The sequence below is a fragment of the Petaurus breviceps genome, unplaced genomic scaffold (genome assembly GCF_028583685.1).
Source record: "Petaurus breviceps papuanus isolate PSGF00001 unplaced genomic scaffold, PetGlider_PUasm1.0 128, whole genome shotgun sequence".
Classification (NCBI taxonomy): Eukaryota; Metazoa; Chordata; class Mammalia; order Diprotodontia; family Petauridae; genus Petaurus; species Petaurus breviceps.
Window position 1 is genome coordinate 7,056,883 of NW_027185664.1, and position 24,477 is coordinate 7,081,359.

General features: G+C 37.7%; 1 protein-coding gene across 3 annotated transcripts in view; it reads right to left on the reverse strand.

Moving 5' to 3' along the window:
• Positions 1-24,477, reverse strand: part of LOC138171962 (WD repeat-containing protein 7) — a 492,039-nt gene that overhangs the window by 133,888 nt on the left and 333,674 nt on the right. For all 3 annotated transcript variants that reach the window (XM_069101570.1, XM_069101552.1, XM_069101560.1), the window contains one exon: positions 19,053-19,239. In XM_069101570.1, the coding sequence (XP_068957671.1) occupies positions 19,053-19,239 (187 nt within the window). The remainder of the gene's footprint in view (positions 1-19,052; positions 19,240-24,477) is intronic.

The following is a 24,477-nucleotide window of genomic DNA, read 5'->3' on the forward strand; positions in this document are numbered from 1 at the left end:
TTTTTTATATTAGAAAAATGCTACAATGACTCAAGATAATTGAAGGAACCTATCAAATTATGACCCAATATTGGGAACCATTTTAGAGATTATGATAAAGGTGAAGGCATTTGGAGGGCTCCTAGGCACACATTACATATCTGGCACTACTGATTTCTAGAATCTGACAGGTTCATATCCATAAATCCTTATAAATGCCAAGGAAATCCAAGGATTGCTATGTGCAAAAGTACTACTCTGATTTTTCTTGCTCAAAACTACTTATTTTGGGACTGGAAAACCTCTTGGCCAAAGTTGACTATTTTAGGAGTGGTTTAATTTGGTAAGGATAGGCAGGGCACTATCCTAAGTTTATATATGATAGTTCCCCATAATAAAATAGATCAACCAGGCCTTACTCAGGATTCATAAGTTTTAGGAATATAGGCTGAAAATGCTTTGCATTTGAGCAGGGAATACTGTCTTATAGTTCCTAATCATGTGGCAATTACTGTTCATAGGTTAGAAAGCTCTACAATTCCTGCAGGGTGCTGAAATGTTAAAGGCTTGTATCACATTGGGAAGCTAAGACAAAATTCATATTTTTAAAAACATCTAACACTGATAAAAGATTAAAAAAAACCCAAGGATACAAAGAATCCAATTTTAATCAACAGAGACAGTATGGTCATATAATATCCTCTCTGGGCTGCTTGCTCAATCCCCACTGGTACTCCCCGTTCAAGTTGACGTACGGTAGTTACTCCTCCTGCTTTAGGATATTTTAGTGTTATGGCTCCTGAGCACGCCATGTCCCACTGCTTATCAATTGGGTCATCCAGAAAGTCTGAGTTAATTAGATTTTAGAAGGGTTATTTACTAAAAAGGGATGGCAAGGATTTGTTGTTGTTGAGTCATTTCAGTTGTGTGATTCCATTTGGGGTTTTCTTGGAAAAGATACGAGAGTGGTTTGACATTTCCTTCTCCAACTCATTTTACAAATAAGGAGCTAATGCAAAAATAGTTAAGGGACTTGCCCAGGGTCACAGAACTAGTAAGTATCTGAGGCTAGATCTGAACTGATGGGTGTTCCTGATTCTAAACGCACTGTAGGTATAGAAACATCCCACCAAACCAAGGACACATTCTCCCCCATATAAGATTTCTGATAAGAATAGGAGCAAACCTAGAAAACAGAAACCAACTAAAAGCATGAGTTGGGTAATGGGAAGCCCTTTATTTCCTTCATGGAGTTCTCATGAAAATCTCCTTAGATGTAGCTCTCTGCTGGGCTCCAAGGATAACAGATTTTGTAGAAACCACAGCTATACTTTCCTTAACCCCAAAGAGGTCAATTTGAAATATCTCATGGGAAAAACCACTGACCTGGAAAATAGATCCAGGAGAGAGAATTTAAAAATTATTGGACTACCTGAAAGCCATGATCAAAGTAAGAACTTAGAAATCATCCTCCACATTCTCAAAGAAAACTGCCCTGATGTTTTAGTACCAGAGGGCAAAACAGAGGTTGAAAGAATCCACCAATCACCTCCTGAAAAAGATCCCAAAATGAAAATTCCTAGGAATATTATAGCTAGGTTCTGGAATTCCCAGATCAAGGAGAGAATATTACAAGCAGCCAGGAAGAAACACTTTGAATATTGTGGAAACACAATCAGGATAACCCAGGATCTGGCAGCTTCTACACTGAGGGATCTGAGGGTTTGGAATATGATATTCCGGAGGGCAAAGGAGCTGGGATTAAAACCAAGAGTCACCTACCCAGCAAAACTGAGTATCATGTTTCAGGGGAAAACATGGTCATTCAGTGGAATAGAGGACTTTCAAGCATTCTTGCTGAAAAAAACCAGAGTTGAACAGAAAATTTGACATTCAGATACAAGAAGCAAGAGAAGCATGAGAAGGTAAATAGGGAAAAGAAATCATAAGGAACTTACCAAAGTTGAACTATTAACATTCCTACGTGGAAAAACAATAATTGTAACTTATGAAACTTTTCTCAGTAGTTGAAGGGAATAGAAATACATATATGCCTATATATGAGGGTATATGGGCATATGAATACATATGTGAATGTGTGTATATATGTTTACAGGTATACATAGAGGGCACAGGACCAATTTCACAGGAAGGGATGATACTTAAAAGGTGAAATTAAGACATGAGAGAGGAATATAATGAGAGGAGATGGGGAGAGACAGAAGAGGGTAGACTATCTCATATAGAAGAGGCAAGGGAAAATGGTTACAATGGAGGGGAAGAATAGGAAGGCAACAGGGAATGGGTCAACCTTATTCTCATTGAATTTGGCTTGATGACGGAATGAAATACACACTAAATCAGGTATATCACCCTCCAGGAGAGTAGGGGGGGAAGGGGATGAGAGGGGGGATGATGGAAGGGAGGGCAGGCTGGGGTGGGGGAGGGAAGTTGGAAGCACCCACTTTTGAAAAGGGACAGGATGAAAGTAGAGAATAGAACAAGTGGGAGGTGGGATAGGAGGGAGGGAAATATAGTCAGTCTTTTACAATATATCTACTATGTTGTTGTTTTGCATTAGCCACACATGTACATCCTATACTGAACTGCTTATCTTCCCAGTAAGGGTGAATTCAAACTTTTAAAATCAAATATTCAAATATATGTGTATGTATGTATATATATATATATATATGTGTGTGTGTGTGTGTGTGTGTGTGTGTGTGTGTGTATACTGTGTTTCCCCGATAATGTCTTATTAATTTTTTGGACAGAAAAACACCAGAGGGCTTATTTTCAGGGGAGGGCTTATTTTAATGAACATTGACAGCAATTTTAATAAACAGGTAAATGTGAACAAAAAAATGTACCTTTATTCAATAAGCAAATCACTGGGGAAGAACAGGATGATGCGCTCACTGCTGCAGCTCTGATTGGATGCAGCTCGGAGCGCGGTGTGCGTTTCACGGGGGCGGGGGGGGACGGTGCATACAGAGGGTACCGTAATGTAGCGTGTAGCACAGGGGATCACCTTCACTACAATAGCAATCTCAATAGGGCTTATTTTCGGGGGAGGGCTTATTTTAGAGGAATCTTACACAGTAAGGGGAGGGCTTATTTTCGGGATAGGTCTTATTATCGGGGAAACACGGTATACACTATTATTAATATTATTTTACATATAATTGGGAAATAAGATATACAGGCACTGGGGCATAGAGATCCAGTGGAAAAGTCAAAAGGGGTATGGGAGAAAATATGGGAGAGAGCAGATTGAAGGAGGGGATATCCTGTGGGACTGCTATTTTGGGGTGGTAGGTAGGGGAAAAACGGGGAGAAAATTTGTAACTCAAAATCTGGCAGAAACGAATAATGTAAATTAGAAGTTAATAAAGCATTTGAAAAAAAAAAGATTGCTAATCCTACCAAGTCTGATGACTTAGCTCCATATTTTAGTACAATATCCAAGGAATGAGTTAAAACCCAGATTTCTTAGTATTCTTATCAATATTCATCATGGTAAAAGGATTATATGGTCCCACAGCATTTTTATTTCTAGTACAGCCAAAGGTCCACTAAAGTGTCACTAATGCCTCTAAGTAGTTATGGAAACTATGAGGTAAGTGAATGATTAAAAGTCGACATTTGAAGCTGGAATTTAGGATAGTGAAGAATTCTCTAGAATAAACTGGAGCCAGCACCTGTCTCTACAGCTGTTCCTCTGCAGGAAGCAGGAAGTTTGTTTTATTTCAATTTGATGATACTTTTCTATTTCTTGACCATTCTTGTGTAATCCATGTAATTTCTCCTCATGGCCAACTGGTGTCTGACTTTTTTGTTCTGCTAATATTTTTCTAATAATAGTTATTGTCATTGTATACAGTATATATGTCTGTTTTGTTTTGCAAAATAAAACCTATTATAAACATGGTAGGGCATGTGGTATAGAGCAAAGGTATACAAATATGAGATACTGAGATTTTACTTATGCTCAGAATTTTCAAAATGAAGAATTTTGGGTTTTATTTCTACAAATCTGAACAGCTGACAATATTTAGATTAAAATCAAACAAAGTTAAACATTACCAATAGTTATTTTGAGTTTGGTAATACAAAGATGAAAGAAATCTGCTGGTAAATCTAATTCTGGTTTATCAAGGACTGTTTCCACATTTCTTACTGTGCTAAATGTGTTTTGTCTAACAGAATTAATTTCCTAATATAAACTGAAAATCTCCCTGACCCTTTAGCCAAACAATATTAGGTGAGGTCAAAGGTTTGAAGTGTTATAAAGCTACATAAAACAAGTCCATATCAAAGAAGGTGCTATGCTCTATAAGCAGAGAAGAATTGCAGTTATTCAAAAGAAACATGAGATATGCAAATTTAAAGACATCTTCACTCCAAATGTTCATATGGACTATTTGCACCCAACCTGTGGTAGAGCCTTCTGAGCTCATTGGTTTGATCAGCCACTATACTTTGACCTTCACTGTACATGCCATATGGGGTGGTCCTATGCCAGTGTCTCCCAGCTCTTACAAATGATTTCAAAGTTCTTCAGAGAACTAAGAATGTTTCTGCATGCATCAAGTTATGATTACAGTATGAGAAGAGATATTTTGAAAAACATTGGAATTGCATGAGAAAAGTGAATAAAAAATGGCTCATAACCTGCCACCCAGCAATGCTACTACTGGACATGGGTCCCAAAGAAGTCAAAGACAAAGGCCTTGTTTTTACCAAAATATTCACAAAATCGCTTTTTATTATAGGGGGATAAAAGGAAATGAAGATGATACCAACTGACTGGGAAATGACTGGGCAAATTGTGACGTATGAACATAGTGGGGCAGGGAAAAGACTCTATAGTAAAAATGATTTTAATGTAAAACACATAAAGACATTAATAAAAATGTTGAAACCTCCATTTCTGTACCACGTATTTCTTGCAATTCAGTCTACTAGAGACCACTGTTTTCCCCATATTCCTAATTCACAGGACTAGGCAAAGGATTAGGAGTCTTAGTTGTCTCCATTGCCACCTCCAGACAATTTTCTATATCATCAAGACTCAGAGAAGTTTCCTTTTTCAACATCCATGAGATCTATTTTTACTTACTACCCTCTCCCCGACCTTGTTACTGTTACCTACTGACCTCCTAGGAGGTCAGCCTCCTAACTTTATCAAGGACTTTAGTGTGCTGCTCCCAGTCTTCTTTTCTACAAAAGTCATGCTGACAGCCCCTCTAACAACCTGATCAAATAATACCTCAAATCCAAAGAACTTTTTCTCCACGTCACTCTAGGGACATAGCAGACTATTCTCATTTCAGAGCGCACCACCTCTCAGCATTGTGCGGCTTCTAATATCTAATGTTCTGAAATTCTATTGTCCAGTGAAAACTTCCTATCCTTCCCACACTAACCCTGCTCTTTGGCCTTATCAAGACTTCTGGTTCTCTGAGTTATCTCTATTCTTTTAAGTCACTTGCCTCCATATCCAACCTTGACCCCATGGCCTGCCACGTTAACGTATCATAAACTAATAGACTAGAGTCTCTCGGACTTAGTGATCTGTTATTTCAAAGACTCTTCAACATGGGGGGAGGGAGCCAATTTTTCTGCTGCTCTTGTTGCCAACTATTTCATGCGAAAACCACAAAAATGAACTGATTCCACCTACTACAATCTCATGTTACGTGAACTCCTCTGAGCAATCCCTATTCTGTTTGGCACTCCTTTTAGCCTTATGGATGCTTTATCTTATTCGAAACAGTTACTGTTTCAACCTTTTTTCTTTTAGAGAAATCTCTCATTGTACTTTGGTACCCCTGCTCTGTTCTCAAGTCACAATTCTTCACTCTCCATCCACCACTTTTTCACTGGTGACAAAAGTGGCAACCTTCCTATTGATGGAGGCTAATCTTTCTACCTGAATGCTTGATCCCACTCCATTTCATCCCGCTTTCTCCAGGATCTTGAGGTCATTAGTTCTCTGTTTTAAGGTTTAGCAAGCATTTCTCTTAAAACTTCCTTAGAGAAGTAAGCTTCATTATTCTTACTGTAAAGATAGAGGAAGCTGGAGGCAGGCCCGGAAGGTGCGGCCAGCAGACGCAGATGCAGGCCCGGAAGGCGCAGACCTCAGAGGAAGGCCTAGAAGGGGCCTGATCAACTCGGAGGGCAAGTCATCCCACCAACCACAAGGGCCACTACCAGGCCTATCACCAAAGGGCTGGGACTGGAAAGAGCAAGGTAAGAACCAAATACAGGGGTCCCTGTCCTGGACAGCAAATACTCCTGGGGCTACCACGTCATAGCCCAGAAATTAAAAAAAAAAAAAGCCCCTATCAGGACCTCCAAAGACCAGGATGACAGAGTGAACCTCAATTGCTCCAACTCCCCGCCTCTGGCCTGGAAAACACAGTAACTATTGCCCCAGGGCAAAACCCTCTACAGTAAAGGCTTGGGATCCCTAGAGGAAGGGCGTGGCTAGGGGCCTGCCTGAATATGGGTGGAAAGCAGACTACAAAGACAAAGACTCTGAAGTCCTACTATTCTCAGAGTGAGGAACCAAACTCAGAGGGAGACAATGTCCACTCCACACCCACAGCTGAAACATCAATAGGGAATGGGTCCCAAGCACAGAAGGCTCTCCTAGATGAGATCAAAAGGAACTTTGAAAACAAAATGAGAGAGATAGAAGCCAAAATGGATAGTTCTCTCAAAACCAAAACAGCAGAATTAGAAAAACATTATAATGAAGAAAACATCTCTACAAAAAGAAAAGTGTATGATATGGAAAAAGAGCTACAAAAATTAACCAAGGAAAATGATTTGCTAAAAACTAGAATAAACCAAATTGAAACAAATAACTCTATGAGGAACCAAGAATTAGTCAAACAAAACAACAAGAATGAAAAATTAGAAAAAGAGGTAAAATACCTCAAAGAAAAAATAACTGAGCTGGAAAACAGATCCAGGAGAGATAATCTGAGAATCATAGGCCTACCAGAAAATCATGATAAAAAAATGAGCTGGACAACATTTTCCATAAGCTGGTTAAGGAAAACTGCCCTAAGATACTAGAACCTGAGGGTAAAATAGAAATCAAGGGAATCCACCGTACACCTGCTGAAAGAGCTCCCAAACTGGAAAGTCCTCGAAATGTTGTAGCCAAACTCCAGAACTACCACATAAAAGAGAAAATACTTCAAGTGGCCAGAAAGAAATTCAAATATCGAGGGTCCACAGTGAGGATCGCACAGGATTTGGCAGCCTCTACACTGAAAGATCGGAGGCAGTGGAATACAATTTTCTGGAAGGCAAAAGAACTCGGGTTACAACCAAGGATCACATACCCAGCGAGACTGAGCATATTCTTCCAGGCAAAGAGATGGTCATTCAACGATATAACAGAGTTCCAGAACTTCCTGATAAAAAAGCCAGAACTCAATGGAAAATTCAACCTCCAATTACAAGATGCAACAGTGACGTAGAAAGGCAAACAAGGAAAACACACACACACACACACACACACACACACACACTGTTATTTGATAAGAGAGCAAACTGGTTATAGACAAGTAGAGGGTATGAGTCATAAAATACACAAAATGACGATTTAAAAAAAATCTTATTAAGGGCTACAAAGGGACTGCAATGGAAGAAAGGGAATGAATGAAGTAGAAAAGGGTAAATTATGCCACACAAAGAGGCATAAAAACTGTATAGCAGAAGAAAAGAAGGGAGAGAGATGGGAATCATATGAGCTTTTCCCTCATTGGTTCTGGTGCAAGGAGGGAATAACAACCAGTTAAGCATAGGACTCTATGGAGAAGAAATGCAAAAAATATCATTTTAGAGGGAAAGAGGGGAGGGAGAGGAGCTTCGCATGAGATTTGTTCCTATCACTCTTGGTGCAAAGAAGAAATAACATGCTTCATTAAGTATAAAAATATCCTGCAGGCAGTAGGAGGAAGTAAGGGCTATGAAAGGGAGGGGGTAGTTAGTAGGGAGGGAACAAGTAAGGGGAAAGGGGGCTGATAAGGGAATACTGTGGGAGGTGGTGGTCAAATGGAAAACTGTTAAGGGTGAGAAGGGAGAAGGGGGGAAAAATATGAACATTAACAGGGGTGGGAATAGGATAGAGGGAAAGAAACTGATAACAATCATAACGGTAAATGTGAATGGAATGAACTCTCCCATAAAACGGAGATGGATAGAAGAATGGATTGGAAATCATAATCCTACAATATGCTGTTTACAAGAAACACATATGAAACAAAGGGATACACACAGGGTAAAGGTAAAAGGCTGGAGTAAAATATATCACGCCTCAGCTAAAGTAAAAAAAAGCAGGGGTAGCAATCCTTATCTCAGATAAAGCAAAAGCAAAAATTGACCTAATTAAAAGAGATAAGGAAGGAAACTATATCCTGTTAAAAGGCACCATTGAGAATAAAGCAATATCATTACTTAACATATATGCACCAAGTGGTATAGCATCCAAATTCCTAGAGGAGAAGGTGAAGGAATTAGAGGAAGAAATAGATAGCAAAACTATACTAGTGGGAGACCTCAATCTCCCCCTCTCTGAACTTGAAAAATCTAACCTCAAAATAAACAAGAAAGAAGGTAAGGAGGTGAACAAGATTTTAGAGAGGATGGGTATGATAGATCTGTGGAGAAAACTGAATGGGGATAAAAAGGAATATACTTTCTTCTCAGCGGTTCTTGGCACATACTCAAAAACTGACCATGTTCTAGGGCATAAAAACCTCACAATTCTATGCAGTAAGGCAGAAATATTAAATGCATCCTTCTCAGATCATGATGCAATAAAAATTATATGCAATAAAGGGCCAGGGAAAGACAGACTAAAAACCAAATGGAAATTGAACAATTTAATCCTAAAGAATGAATGGGTCAAACAAGAAATTATAGAAACAATCAGTAATTTCATTCAAGAGAATGATAATAATGAGACAACATACCAAAATTTGTGGGATCCATTAAAGGCAGTTCTTAGGGGAAGTTTTATATCACTGAGTGCATACATGATTAAATTAGAGAAAAAGGGAGGTCAACGAATTGGGCATGCAATTGAAAAACCTATAAAAAGAACAAATTCAAAACCCCCAATTAAATACTAAATTAGAAATATTGAAAACCAAAGGAGAGATTAATAAAATTGAAATTAAGGAAAGTATTGAAATAATAAATAAAACTAAGAGCTGGTTTTATGAAAAAAACCAACAAAATTGGTAGACCCTTAGTCAATATGATAAAAAAAAAGAAAGAAAACCAAATTATGAGTATCAAAAAATAAAAATGGTGAATCTACCTCCAATGAAGAGGAAATCAAAACAATTATTAGGAATTATTTTTCCCAATTGTATGCACATAAATTTGACAATCTTAGGGAAATGGATGAATATTTACAAAAATACAAGTTGCCCAGATTAACTAAAGAGGAAGTAAATTACTTAACTCTATCTCAGAAAAAGAAATTGAACAAGCCATCAGTCAACTCCCTAGGAAAAAATCTCCAGGGCCAGATGGATTTACTAGTTAATTCTATCAAACACTTAAAGAACAATTGATTCCAATACTCTTCAAACTATTTGGGAAAATTAGTGAAGAAGGAATCCTACCAAATTCTTTTTATGACACAAATATGGTACTGATACCTAAATCAGGAAGAGATAAAACAGAGAAAGAAAATTATAGAACAATCTCCCTCATGAGTATAAAAGTAAAAATTCTAAATAAAATGCTAGCAAAAAGACTACAGCAACTTATCTCAAGAATAATACATTTTGATCAGGTAGGATTTATTCCAGCAATGCAAGGATGGTTTAATATTAGGAAAACCATCAGTATAATTGATCATATCAACAATAAAACTAGCAGAAACCACATGATCATCTCAATAGAGGCAGAAAAGGCTTTTGACAAAATACAACATCCATTCCTATTAAAAAACATTAGAAAGTATAGGAATAAATGGAGCCTTCCTTAAAATAATAGGTAGCATCTATTTAAAGCCATCAGCAAGTATTATATGTAATGGGGAGAAGCTAGAAGCATTTCCCATAAGATCAGGGGTGAAACAAGGGTGTCCACTATCACCCCTCTTATCTGGTACTAGAAATGTTAGCAGTAGCAATTAGAGAAGAAAAAGAAATAAAAGGAATCAAATTAGGCAAAGAAGAGACCAAGCAGACTCTTTGCAGATGATATGATGATATACTTAGAGAATCCTAGAGAATCAAGTAAAAAACTACTTGAGACAATAAATAAGTTTGGCAAAGTTGCAGGATATAAAAAAACCCCACATAAATCCTGGGCATTCCTATATATTTCCAATGAAATTCAACAGCAAGAGATAGAAAGAGAAATCTCATTTAAAGTTACTGTAGACATCATAAAATATTTGGGAATCTACCTGCCAAAAGAAACCCAAGACCTATATGACCACAACTACAAAACACTTTTCACACAAATAAAGTCAGATCTAACTAATTGGAAAAATATCAATTGCTCATGGCTGGGTCGAGCTAATATAATAAAAATGAAAATTTTACCTAAATTAATTATAACTAAATATTTAGTGCCATACCAATTAATTTACTAAAAACCTACTTTATAGAGCTAGAAAAAATAATAACAAAATTCATTTTGAAGAATAAACGGTCCAGAATATCAAAGGAATTAATGAAAAGAAATGCTAGGGAAGGTTGACTAGCTATACCAGATTTCAATCTGTATTATAAAGCAGCAGTCATCAAAACTACTTGGTACTGGCTGAGGAATAGAGGAGTGGATCAATGGAATAGATTAGGCACACGAGATTCAGAAGTCAATGACCATAGTAATCTATTGTCTGATAAACCTCCAGACCCTGGAAATATAGTATGGCAGAAACTGGGCATAGACCATTATCTAACACCATATACCAAAATCAAATCTAAACGGATGCATGATCTAGGTATAAAGGTTGATACTGTAAGCAATCTCCTAAAACAAGGAATAGTTTACCTGTCAGATTTGTGGAGAGAGAAAGACTTTATGACTAAACAAGAATTAGAGAACATTATAAAATGTAAAATGGATAATTTTGACTACATGAAATTGAAAAGCTTCTGTACAAACAAAGCCAATGTAACCAAGATTAAGAGGGAGGTGGGAAACTGGGAAAGAATCTTTACAACCTATGTCTCTGACAAAGGACTCATTTCTAAAATATACAGAGAATTGAGTCAAATGTATAAGAATACAAGTCATTCATTCCCCAATTGATAAATGGTCAAAGGATATGAACAGGCAATTTTCAGAGAAAGAAATTAAAGATATCTAATAAGCACATGAAGAAATGCTCTAAATCACTATTGATTAGAGAAATGCAAATCAAAACAACTCTGAGGTACTACATCTCACCAGTCAGATTGGCTAAGATGACAAAACAGGAAAATGACAAATGCTGGAGAGGATGTGGGCAAATTGGAACACTAATGCATTGCTAGTGGAGTTGTGAACTGATCCAGCCTTTCTGGAGAGCAATCTGGAATTATGCCCAAAGGGCTATAAACACTTTCATATCCTTTTTGACCCAGCAATATCACTCCTAGGGTTATATCCCAAAGAGATCTTAGAAGTAGGAGGAAGACCCATATGTACAAAAATGTTTATAGCAGCTCTTTTTGTGGTGGCAAAGAATTGGAAATTAAGGGGGTGCCCATCAATTGGGGAATAGCTGAACAAGTTGTGGTATATCCTTATTATGGAATACTATTGTGCTATAAGAAATGAGGAGCAGACGGGTCTTCGTATTTACCTGGAGAGGCTTATACAAACTGATACTGAGTGAGAAGAGTAGAACCAGGAGAAATTTGTATAGAATTACAGACACAGGGGCGGCCAGGTAGCACAGCGAGTAAGAGCACCGGCTCCAGTGTTGAGAAGACCTGGAGATCGAATCCCGGGCTCAGACACTTAGCACCCACCCAGAAACACCTGGCCATGTAACTTTGAGCAAGTTACTTAACCCCAATTGCTTATAAAAGAAAAAAAAAAACAATTACAGACACAACGTATGTGTGATGACTATCTTTGACAGACTGGACTCTTCTCAGCAATAAGTCAATCCCAAAAGATTCATGATGGAGAGAAATGTATGCATCCAGAGAAAGAACTAGAAAGAACTGAGTTTATATCCAGATGGAAGCAAAATACCTGATCTTTTTTCTTTTCTTGTTTGGTTTTATGTCCTTTTTACCATTTTTCATTCCATCTGATACAATCTGTGTTTATAACCTGACTAATGTATAATGTGAAAGTATTTACAGATCCTATACTTGACTATATGCCCCCACAGGGGGAAGGGGGACAAAATGTGAAAGTCAAGGAATTGTTGAATTGAATCCTGTAAACTAAAAGGAAACAAACACATTAATTACAAAAAATATTATCCCATGATAAACATGGGTGATTGTGTCAGTAAGCATCAATAAACAGAATTCTATCAAAAAAAAAAAAAATGGAAGAAGCTTACCGAGGTGAAATGGCTTATCTAATGATCATACAGCTAGTAAAAGGGAGAGATATGACTGGAACTTAGGGCTAATGACTGGCATGTCGTCCAGTGATATTTCTTGTATTCTATACTGTATTTTCAGTCTTTCCTTCCCATCTCACCTTCAAAAAGGGTCAGATCTCTCTAACATCCCGAAATTCTCCTTTAACCTTTATAGCCCATTGAAGTCAACAGATCTTTATTAAGCTCTCCCCACACATAAAGCACTATGCAGTCTTTCTCCCACTTTTCTACTTATCCTTTACTACCAAACTTTTAAAAAATTCATCTTTATGCTGTGTGAAAGAAAGAATATGGTGAATTCCAAGAAGCAAGGAAAGACTTACAGGAAGTGATGCAAATTAAAGCAAGTAAAGTCACCAGAAAACAATAAAAAACAAATATCACAATGTTATAAAGAATAGGTTTGGTCCCCAAGAAGAGATATGAAAGGACACCTCTCTCTACTCTCTCACACATATGATTGGTCCACAGGTATGGGACACTGCATATATTCCCATATTTTTGGTATAGTAACAATTTTTGATTACTTTTTTCTTGTCTCATATTTTGGTTATATGGGATGGTTCTCTGGAATGAGGTGGGGGGGGGACACTGGGGACAATTTAGGCAATGTAGAAACAAGATACCTATAACAATATATTTTTAAAAGTTACCTATACCAGATAATACCATTTCCTCACTATTCTAATTTGTTGCCAGATGTATCTTCACACCATATATAATGTATATGCATACATAAATGTATACATGTATATGAATATATATTTACATATGCATCCATACATATACATTCACACAGCCATCACTTTAATTCAGGCCCTCATCACCTCTGGCCAGGGCTATTACAATAGCTTTCCAATGGACATTCTTTCTGCAAGTCTGTCTCCAGTGAAATCCAGCCTCCACTTAGATGTGAGGGTAATTTTCCTGAAGTGTAGGTGTGACTTATTAACTCCCCTACTCAATAAATACCAGCATTAAATATAAGCCCCTGTGTTTGGCATTTAAAGTCCTTCAAAATCTGTAACCTTCCCACTTTCCCAATATTCTTGTTTCCCTCCATTTACTCTACTGGTCTACTTACAGCTTTCTTAAAAATGACAATCTTTGTGCCTTTGCAATGGTTGTCTCCCATAATTGGAATGCTTTCTCTCCTCCCTCCTAACTTCTCAGTTTCCAGGGCTTCCTTTAAGACTTGGTTCAAATCCACCATTCCCCGCCCCCCTTTCTGTAGGCCTTTCCTAGCTGCTAATACCTTTCCCTTTCAGATACGATTCATCCATTCCGTGCTCATTTGTATGCTTCTAGTAGTTTATATGTTCTCTCCCCTATGTGAATACTCTCCTCGTGTGCACTTCTTTATAGCTCCAAAGCCCAGCATAGTGTCTGGCATATAGTAAGCATCCAATAAACGTTTGCTGACTGACTCGCACTCTCCTTCAAACCCTTCGTAATCAGTTTTTGGCCCTCGTGACTGCTGAAATTGCTCTCTCAAATATCATTAAATCATCTTCCAACTATTAAATCCACTGGCCTTTTTTCAGTTCTTTTCACCCATGAAGCACTTTGCACCTTTTGGCATTATCAGCCCACCCTTCCCAACAGGATACACTCTCATTCTTCAGCTTCAGAAATATTATGCCTGTGATGCTCCTATCTCTAATAATTCCTTTCATGTCTCCTTGGCTAGTTCCTCTTTTTCAGGCTGGCCCCATAGTATGAACATTCCCCAAGTGTCTAGCCTTGGTCCTTTCTCTCTAACCATTTTCCCTTAATTTCATTCACTCCCATCTTCAACTACTACCTTTATTGAGGAGATTTCCAAATCTATCTCTTTAAGCTAGACCACTCTTCTGAGTTCCAGATATTCAACTGCCCATATATCTTTACCTGGATGTTCCAGTAGCTCTTGAAATGCAACATATCCATATAAAACAAGGCTTATGATTCCCACGAAACCTGCTCTGTCTTCTGACTTCACTACTTCTAGCTAAGGCCCCATCTTGTTTATAATCTTGGGATTTTCTTTGACCTTTCTCTCTCCTTCAAATCTTAGTCAGTGACCAACTGTTATTATAAATTTCAGTTATGAATTTCACCTCCAAAACATTTCTTATGTCTATTATCTCTCTATTCCCAATGCTAGTACCTTACTCAGTACAGGCCTTATTGCCATAGGTAATGGGCCTCCTCATCTCTCTTCCTCCTCTAATCTACTTCACATACTAATAGAATAATCTATCTTCAGCATGTATCTGGTCAATATACTTCTAGGTTCAATAATCTTCAATGGTTCCATATTGTCTACTGAGCTAAGTTCAAAATCTTTTACTTACTACTCAAAGGCCTACCACAGTCTGCCATAAATCAACTTTTCAGTCTAAAGTCACATTGCACTTAATACTACAGCCAAAACAGACTGCTCTGTTCTTCCAAATATGTACTATGCTCTCCTATCTCCTTGCCTTTTCTCATACTGTTTCTGATGGCTGTAATGAATATATTATCTTTGCCTACTGAACTTCTACCAATCTTTTGAAGTCTAATTCATGCGCTCACTAAAGGAATCCTTCCACAATGCCCCCTCCCACTCCTCTTCCTCTGCCCAGAGCTGGCCATGGTATTACCCCTCAAGCTTCATAAGGTACTTTATTTTGCAACTCCCTGTACCTTTCATGTATCTACCCCAGTACCTAACATTGGGGTTGCTCTGCATACATTAAGCACATAATAATGCTTATTATTGTCGACCAATTATAATTTGAGTGCCATTCCCACTAGATGAGAAATCTGCTCACACATACACATACTTATTTGTTGACCATCTACTAGGTGCTCTATGTAGACTAGTTGTGCTAATAGTACTCTAAGGAGTGTAAGAGTTAAAGGCAGCCCAGGGCCCCTGGCCCTCAAGAAGCTTACAAGTTAATTACAATTGACAATCCTTGAACCAATTATCAATTGAACAACATATAACAGTATATAATGAAGTGCTAAATCACACAATGTAGGAGCTCTGAGAAGGGAAAGATCATTGCGAATTAGAACAGTGAAGTCCAAGTTTAGAGATGAAGTGAAGTTTGTTTTGGGTCTTAAAGGGCAGGGAGGATTTGAATCTACAGAGGAAAGAGTGGAGAATATGCTTAGCAAAGTGGACAACAGGAGCCTCAAGTAGGGTGGGGCGGACATCTAGAATACTAAAGAAAGAACACTAACATAGAGACTCTATGTAGGTAGGCCAGCAGAGGAACCCTGATTCTTTATTGGGCATTTTTATTTGTATATTTGGTGATGAATAGGAGTCCTACTTTTAAAACTGGAAAAAGGGGACTTGGATAATTGATTCAATTTTTTGGTGGATTATCAACTCATTTTTTGCTCTTCGAAGTTATAAGACTTGCTTTTGGTGGCATTTTTCTAATTTTTAATCAATCTATTCAAAATACATTTACTGAGCACACACTACATACCATATACTGTATTAGGCACAGCAGACATTATAAACTATTAGAAGATCCCGTCCCTCAAGGAAGTAATGATGTAATTTGGAAGCTTCTTAAAATTAGGATAATCATCAGAGAATAAAACTAAAAAGTAAAATGTAAATCAGTCATTTCTGGTACCTGTAAACAGCATTGTTTGTAAATAGTACGACTGGTAAACATGTAAACTAGAAACTAAAACAAGATTGAAAATCAAGAGTTATTTGTACTTTCTACCCATATATTAGTTAGCCCTCAGTTTTTCATAAGTCTATAATTTGAAAATCAATACTATGAAACCTAAAGAAAAAGAAGATTGAAATGTTATACTTGGTATTCAAAAGTATTTCTACATATTCTTCTGTAACACAGGATTAAGGCTACATTCTACTTCCAACTACCCAGAAGAAGTACAACAATGCCTTCTAGAAGGAAATGGGATTTATGTTAAAGTGCAGATCCTTATAAGATTTATTTTTTGCACATAAAAAACAGTGAACTACATTTTGAAACAGTGATGACAGTGAATACATTTACATTGCATATTTAACAGCAGCTGATTTTTAAAAGTCAATAAAATAGCTTAGAAATTAGACTACTTGCTAAAGCAGATAAGGCTAAACACTACATATACTTATCACATTCAGAATATTAATCTGTCACTGCAGGATTATATAAAAGAAGAAACATTTTTGTCAAGATTATATAATTGAGCAGTTATGACATCATAACTAGCCAGTAAAATGTTTAAAATAAAAACAAAACAAAAACTAAATGACTATATTTGCCCCCAAAAGATGTCAATATTTAAGCTCAATAAGTAGCAGAAAGGAACAAGCTAGGGAAATAAGGAGGGTGAGATGCTTAGAGAGGTAAGGGAAAGTACACGGTAGACAGACTTAGGTTCTCCACATACAGCCAATAAACAAATCTTTGAGCAATATACCCATCTTCAATATTGAAAAGAAACTGTAAAGAAATCAAGGTTTCTGGTATAAATGCTTTCATCAGGGTTAATAGGTCAACACTGCTCTGCTTAGGTATCAAAGAGATTAAATTTCCTAAAGAGAATCTGAATTTCACTTGAGGATGATTTTCTATTTTTATTTAATGCCCAGATAAGTACAGCTGAACTAGAGGCTTGTTCTGATCTGATCTCAGTCCCTTTATGATTCTCTTGCTAATCCCACAGATCCTCACTTTGCTCTCCATTATTAAATCCTAATGAATATAGCTCTATACCCTGTGGCTGTACACTGAAGTGAAGGCAAAGGTAGGGGGAATAAAACACAATGAAAAAAATAACAACAAAAAAGCAAATAAACCTGCATTTAATTTTTACCACTGCATAGTCCCCATCCGAAAAAGCTCTTACTGCCATCACCACTCTATCCCCTAGGCTACTAAGGCAATTTTTTTCTCATACATTTCATGCTCCTTTTCCCTGAAGAGGAGTCCGAATTTCAACCTCAAGTCCCACCACACCACTAGGAATGCCTCCTAGGGAAACACAGCACTGAGAACTAAAAACAGCTATAGGAAGGAACTCATTTTATACTTTCCCTCAAAAGAAACATTCAGAGAAGCCTGGGCTGAAAAGGACCTTAGATCATATAGTACCAACATGTTCATTTTACAAATGAAGAAACTGAGGCTCAAGAATATTTTAAAATCACAAACACACATCCATGTTTGCCAAAGACAGTAACTCAATCAAGATTCTGATGCACAGTAATACTTTAATTGCAGTGTTTTAATTACTGATCTTATAGATCTCAGTTCTAGTATTTAACCCTATTTAACTCTGTGATATAAATACCTGTTTGTTTGTTTTTTCCTTTATGGAGGCACCTAACTCAATCCTTGTCTAGAGAAAACCCTTAAATAGGTAAAATACCTAACCTTCAGGAGGCTCAATTGGTATATATGTAAAATAAGGATGTGGGACTAGATGAAATTTAGGGTTCCACCTAATTATAAAATCATACAATTCCACAATTGTGTTGCTGTGTAATAATAATGCTAGATTATCATCTGTCTTCTGTCTCCTAACAGTGATTTATCCTATAAGGCTCTGTCCTGGATTCTACCTTTTCTTTATATTCTTTATTTTGGTGATCTCATTATTTTCCCTTAGGTTGAGTTATCATCTATATGGTTTCCAAGTCTAAATATCCAGTTCTAATCTGTCTTCTGAACTTTAATCTTACATTATGAAGTTCCTGCTGCATGACATCACCCAAATGTCCACAGGCATCTCAACTTCAACCTATTCTGGAACTCACTGTTTTTCGCCATAAAATCCATCTCTTGCCCAAATTTCCATAGTTTTATTGGGAATATCTATCTATCTAACCAGGCATTGAGGTTCACATCTTCAAAGTGATCCTTCATAATTCCCTCTCTCATCAACCCCTTCCCTCATATCAAATGAACTGCTGAGCCATTTTCCCACCAGAATATCTATGACATCACAGGACCCCCAGCCTAGTTCAAGATACCATCTTGTGCTTGGATTAGTACAACAATCTCCTAACTGGCTGCCAGAATGATCTCCCTTAAGTGTGGGTATTTATATCACTTCCAATCTGGCTCATAGACACCAACTCCAGAGCCCTCATAGCCTCCCTTCTTCCAAAATGGGAATTCTGTTTGTGGGGATTTTCTCTCAAACATATTCCACTTTATAAATGTTCTTTAGAATTAGTGACAGCATGGCACAGTAGGGTAAAGGGCTGGCCTTGTGGTCAAGAAGATTTAGGTTCAGGTGTAGGCTCAGCCAAAAAACGTGATGACTATGAATAAATAAGTCACAGAATTTCATTGCTCCAGGCAATTCTCACAACAAGCTGAAGACAATCTCCTTGTATTGGTGAAGGAAGTTTCCACAAGGAGTTCCTCACATACATGACATTACAAATCAAAACCCAAAAAAATTTTTTAAAAACAATAAACAAATGAATAAAAAATAACTGAAACTGGGCACATACTTGGCAAGCTGCTTCTCAGCATCAGCACAGAGCTCAAGAAGGCCCATCAGGACAGCAGACACATCCATATAAGGCTCCCATACTGTAAAACCTCGTCCAATTAGATCAATAGCAGTTCTTCGGATTGTGCTGTGTGGAGGGAGTTTAGGACTAGGTGGTTGTAGGAGCAGGAATGTCAATGCCTTGCCTAAGGTAGAAAACAAAATGCAAAGGAATGTTAATTTCGCTTCTTAGTTTTTTTTTTTTCCTGAGACAAATTTTCAAATTGTATTTAATATACTAGATTGCATTAGACATTGATTCATACTATAAACAAGTAGTGTACTGTTACAATAAAATATGCTTCCAATCAATAGATAAGTAAATCACAAACCTTAAGCATTTTAATAAAATGACCAAAGTAGAAATTAGTTCTCTCTAACAGAAAAGTCACTATGTTAATGTAAGTTTAATATTCCAAAAATATTTTTAAATTGGAAAAAAAAATACTTCTACCAAAAGCATAGTTGCTCCCCTTAACAGAGGGTGGCATAAAACGTGGAAAAGGTATTGAGTTTGGAGGTAGAAGATCTGAATTCAAATTTCAGTACCTATGAATTCCAGGTGAACTTGGAGAGAAAACATTGAATAAAGTTTTGCTGGACCTAAAGTCAGGAACACTTGAAGTCGAATTCTCACACTTATAATTGTATAGTCCTGGGCAAGTCATATCATTTTCTCTCCTCAATCTCCTCATCTGTAAAATGAGGTGTTTAGACTTAATGACTTACAAGGTCGTTTCCCTGTTCTAAAACCATGATGCTCTGAACTTCCTAAACAATGATTTTCCCACTTAGTAATCTGCAGAATGTAGTTACCTTCCTCTTTTCCTAAACTAAGATAGCATTGTAATTGTCTCCTTTACTATGCACTTCAATTACTGAATTAGCTGCCAAGTTGTTCCTTGACAGGGTTCCCAAACCACTCAGTTGAGATCTAGTCACAAAACTCAAGGCTTTACCTGCTAGATATGAAAACCAGTTTCCATTGCTTCTCCCATCCCTTAAGATTCCCAGCAGGAATGACCATGGCCAATTGTGTTCCCTACAGTTCTCCAAGCACTTTATAGCTGGCACTATTCTAATTCATTCCCTCCATCCCCAGGTTTCAAAATCAGAGAAGAACAGTTCCATTACATGCCTTTTGTCTCTGATAGCAAGGTATTGTAAAAAGAGCACTATACACAGACGCATAGCAGACAGAGCTTTGGACCAGTGGTCAAGAAGGGATTTTTGTTTTTTAATTTGGGAAGGTATTTTGAAATCTATTAAGGGTCAATGACATATTATTGGTATTTCAAAGGTGGCCATCACCCAAGGAATAATCATCAAGTGCTCAGTCAACTGGTAGTGGGCTTTTTCATATTAGTCAAGTTGGTTTTTGGATAGAATATATGGCAAGGACCATTTCAAGAACCCTTTCATAGGAGGAAAAGCACAGCATGCCTTTCTCTAACATAGCTATCAAGATTTCAAGGTCACTTGGGACAGGGTGACATGCTAATTAAGACTTCCCTTAACATTTATTAAACCAATGCATATGGCCATATGCTAAGGATCTAAAAGCAAAAACCAAAACTATCCCATCCCTCTAAAAGCTATATCTTGCTGAGGAGGAAACAAGAAGGCAAAGAGTAATGAGGACAATCACCAGTCATTCTATCAGGAGAGAGTACTAAGAACTGTGAAGCCAGAGAAGGATTCCAGAAGAAATGGAAACTGAACTAAAGCCTTGAAGGAAGAGATAGGAAGGTCAAGCCAGGAAGGGAGAGTACACTGTATAAATGAATGCATAGAGGCAAGAGGTGGAAAGTTGTCCATCTTGTCTGGAACAGAGTCTAAGAAAGACAGTATATAAAGTTGGAAAGGTGGGTTGGAAACAGATTATCAATCAATAAGCATTTATTAAGTGTTAAATGTGTGCTAAGCACAAGGGATAAAAAGAAAAAAACACAGTCCTAGCCCCTGAAGAACTCCTATTCAAATAGGGGAGAACACATGTAAATAAACAGGTACATATAAGAGATATACAGTGCAGATGGAAGGTAATCTCACTTAAAGCACTTAAAGCTATCTTTCTGAGAGGTGGCCCTTTACCAAAACTTTTAAGGTCATTCAAAAGATTGTGAAAGGTTTTAAATGCTAATGCAAAAGCAATAAGTAGGGAAACATTAATATTTTTGAACACAGAGGTGATATGGTTACACCTATACTTTAGGAAACGTTTATTTGGGGGCAGGGGGAGGAGGGAAGAGGAGCAGTATAGAGAGTGGATTGGAGAGGGAAAGACTGAAGGCAGGGAGACTAACAAGATGCAATTATAATAGTCTAGAAAAGAAGTGGTAGTCCTTGATTAAAAAGAAGGGGATAGAAGAGTTAGAATCAATAGAATGTGGCAAATAATTGGCTATGTAGTTGAGAAGAGGAAAAAATCATGGACTATTAGATCATAAAAAATTATATCTAGGAGGAGAATGGGGCTCTTGAATAGCTATGGTGTAAGAGAATTAAAATGGCAATTATTCACACAAAGATATGTTTTCTTATTCATTGTGTATTCTATATGGTCAATTTATAAAAATTAATAAAAAAGGGTTTAAATTGTCTCATATTTGAAACCATCTATATACATCTATCCATATTTATACATGTAGTAACAAATACAAATATGTATAGTTATATGCATAAATATGGATGGATTTCTTAGCACATATTTATTTTGTGCCATTATATTATGTAGCTTTATTTAGATACTGGTTTAGAACCCAACTGGAATGCTGTCTAGGACAGTGTTTTTGGTTTGTTTTTGAAGAAAGGAATTCTTTGTTGTGCTGTTTGTCTTTCTTGGGAGGTATAAACAAGGACAAAGTCATTGTAAACAAATCCTCAACAGAATAACTAGTAAAGTTTAGAAACAAAAAACAAAAATCTGATGTCATTCAAAGTCCTTTGTATTCCTCGTATTATCCTGAACAACTTGTTCCACCTTTGGGCTGGGTACTAACCTAGAAAATGGCAAAGATAGTTTTGCTACATCACAGGCTACTCTGTCTTTAAAAACCACCGTATTTATATTCCACATCTCCATGCCCTATTTCACAGCTGCATTTAGCATGATAACAGTGAATACTGCACACTACTGACACTCTCCTTTTCCTCTTGGTCTCCAATTTCACAGAAAGGAGTGGATATGACAGTGTTTAGAAACACCTTTTTGCTCTCCTTGTAGAGCTGGGGGTAGCCAGGATTCTTCTAACATTGTATGTTTAGAGGCTTCCCCTTGCACTGTTACACCGACCACTCCCTCTACTCCTGAGACTAATTTATCTTGCAATTCTTTCTCTAGTTCTTGCAAATTGACTTCTTTTTGTTTCTGTTTCCTCCATCAGTTTAAACTGTGTCCTTCTTTTCTTCTACAATAGTCACTCTTGCTTTTTCTTCAGTTTCCTCCATCAGTTTAGATCTGCGTCCTCCATTGCTTTAGACACTGTGTCCTCTATCAGACAGCTAATTTTTGTATTAAGTGTCTGAGGCCGGATTTGAACTCAGGTCCTCCTGACTCCAGGGCCAGTGCTCTATTCATTGCGCCATGTAGCCGCCCCCACATATATTCTATTTTTTTTTAAAGCAATTGGTATTAAGTAACTTGCTCAAGGTTACACGGCCAGTTATTTCTGGGTGTGGTGGTAAGTATCTGTGCCCGGATTCGATCCCCAGGTCATCCTGACACTGGAGCCAGTGCTCTTACTGGCTGTGCTACCTGGCCACTGCCCCACATATATATATATATATATATATATATATATATATATATATATATATATATATTTTTTTTTTAAGCAATCGGGGTTAAGTAACTTGCTCAAGGTTACATGGCCAGTTATTTCTGGGTGTGGTGCTGAGTATCTGAGCCCGGATTTGATCCAGGTCATCCCGACACTGGAGCTGGTGCTCTTACTCGCTGAGCCACCTGGCCGCAGCTCCCACATATATTCTTAATAGGATATCAGAAAAGGTTTTCATTTAACAGATCAATACACGCATAGTTAATATTCTAAAAGTTATACATTTAAACAAATAGGTACCTATACTGAAGAATAAGTTTTCATATTTTAACACTAGAACAGTGTCTGGCACATAGTATGTACTTAAACACATTTTGTTTTGTATGCAGAGTTGAAATGTGGGTAGCATTATTACAAACAATTAATAGAGGTGAAAAAGCAAAAACTTAAACTACTTACTATTATAATTTTCAAAGTAGCTTTTAAAAATTACAAGGGGGGGGGGATAGGTGGTACAGTGAGCAGAGCACCAGCCCTGGAGTCAGGAGAACCTGAGTTCAAATCTGGAGTCAGACACTTAACACAAAAACTAGCCATGTGACCTTGGGCAAGTCACTTAACCCCAATGGCCCTCCAAAAAAAAAATTACAAGGGAATAAAGAATCTCAACATCATTATTATAACTCTCTTCTTTGTGAGTAACTCTGTTATGCACTTTGGCAAATGAGATGGAAAAGACAAAGACTTATTTTAAATCCCTCTCTACTTCTTATATAACTGTACAGACTTTAACCAAAGAGTTTTATGATTGGTTGAACAGATGGAGATTGGATCAGAAATTTCATTTATCATCTATTTCACCTCATCAGTAACCTTATTATTTAATTACCTTCACCAAAAAGTTTTGGTCACCCAGTCACAAATCACCATGCTGTAGTGTCAAGCCATTAAATAGCACTCAAAAATTTTACAGCATAGAAAATATGAATAGAGAAAGCATTTGCAAAGATAAAAAATCTGATTTAGATCTCATTTCCATTGGTCAGTGCAGGGAGTCAAGATGGCAGAGTAGAAGCAGTACCTCCCCACTGCTCCAGCTTTCACCTTCCCCAATCCATGTGAAAAGGGTTCTGTAAACAAACTTTGGAGCTGCAGAACCCACAAAATGACACAGAGAAGCTAACTTCCAGCTGAGGGCAGCCCAGCAAGCTGGCAGGAATCGGCCAGCACAGTGCTGCTGGAGCCAAGCCCAGGCCCACTCCAAGGCTTTAGCCCCAGGGCGGGCCTGACCAGCTGCCAGCAGGAGGGACTCCAGATCAGCAGCAGCTGTGGCCATTTCCAGATTTATCAACACATAGATGTGAAGGACAAAGTGAGAGGTCAGTGCAGTCTGGACTTTGGGAGCCAGTAAGTGGGAGTGCGTGGCTTTTGCCCCGAGGGTGAGAAGCCGCTGAAACACCAGCACAGCCAGCCAGTGCCATGTGACAGCTTCAGCTCCTGGCCTGCAGAGTGTAGGGGGACCAAGCACCAGTCTGAGAGGTAATCGCTCTTGCTTTCACCTGCTTGGATCTGGATTGTAGTCTAGGGTAGAGGTCCTGGGGT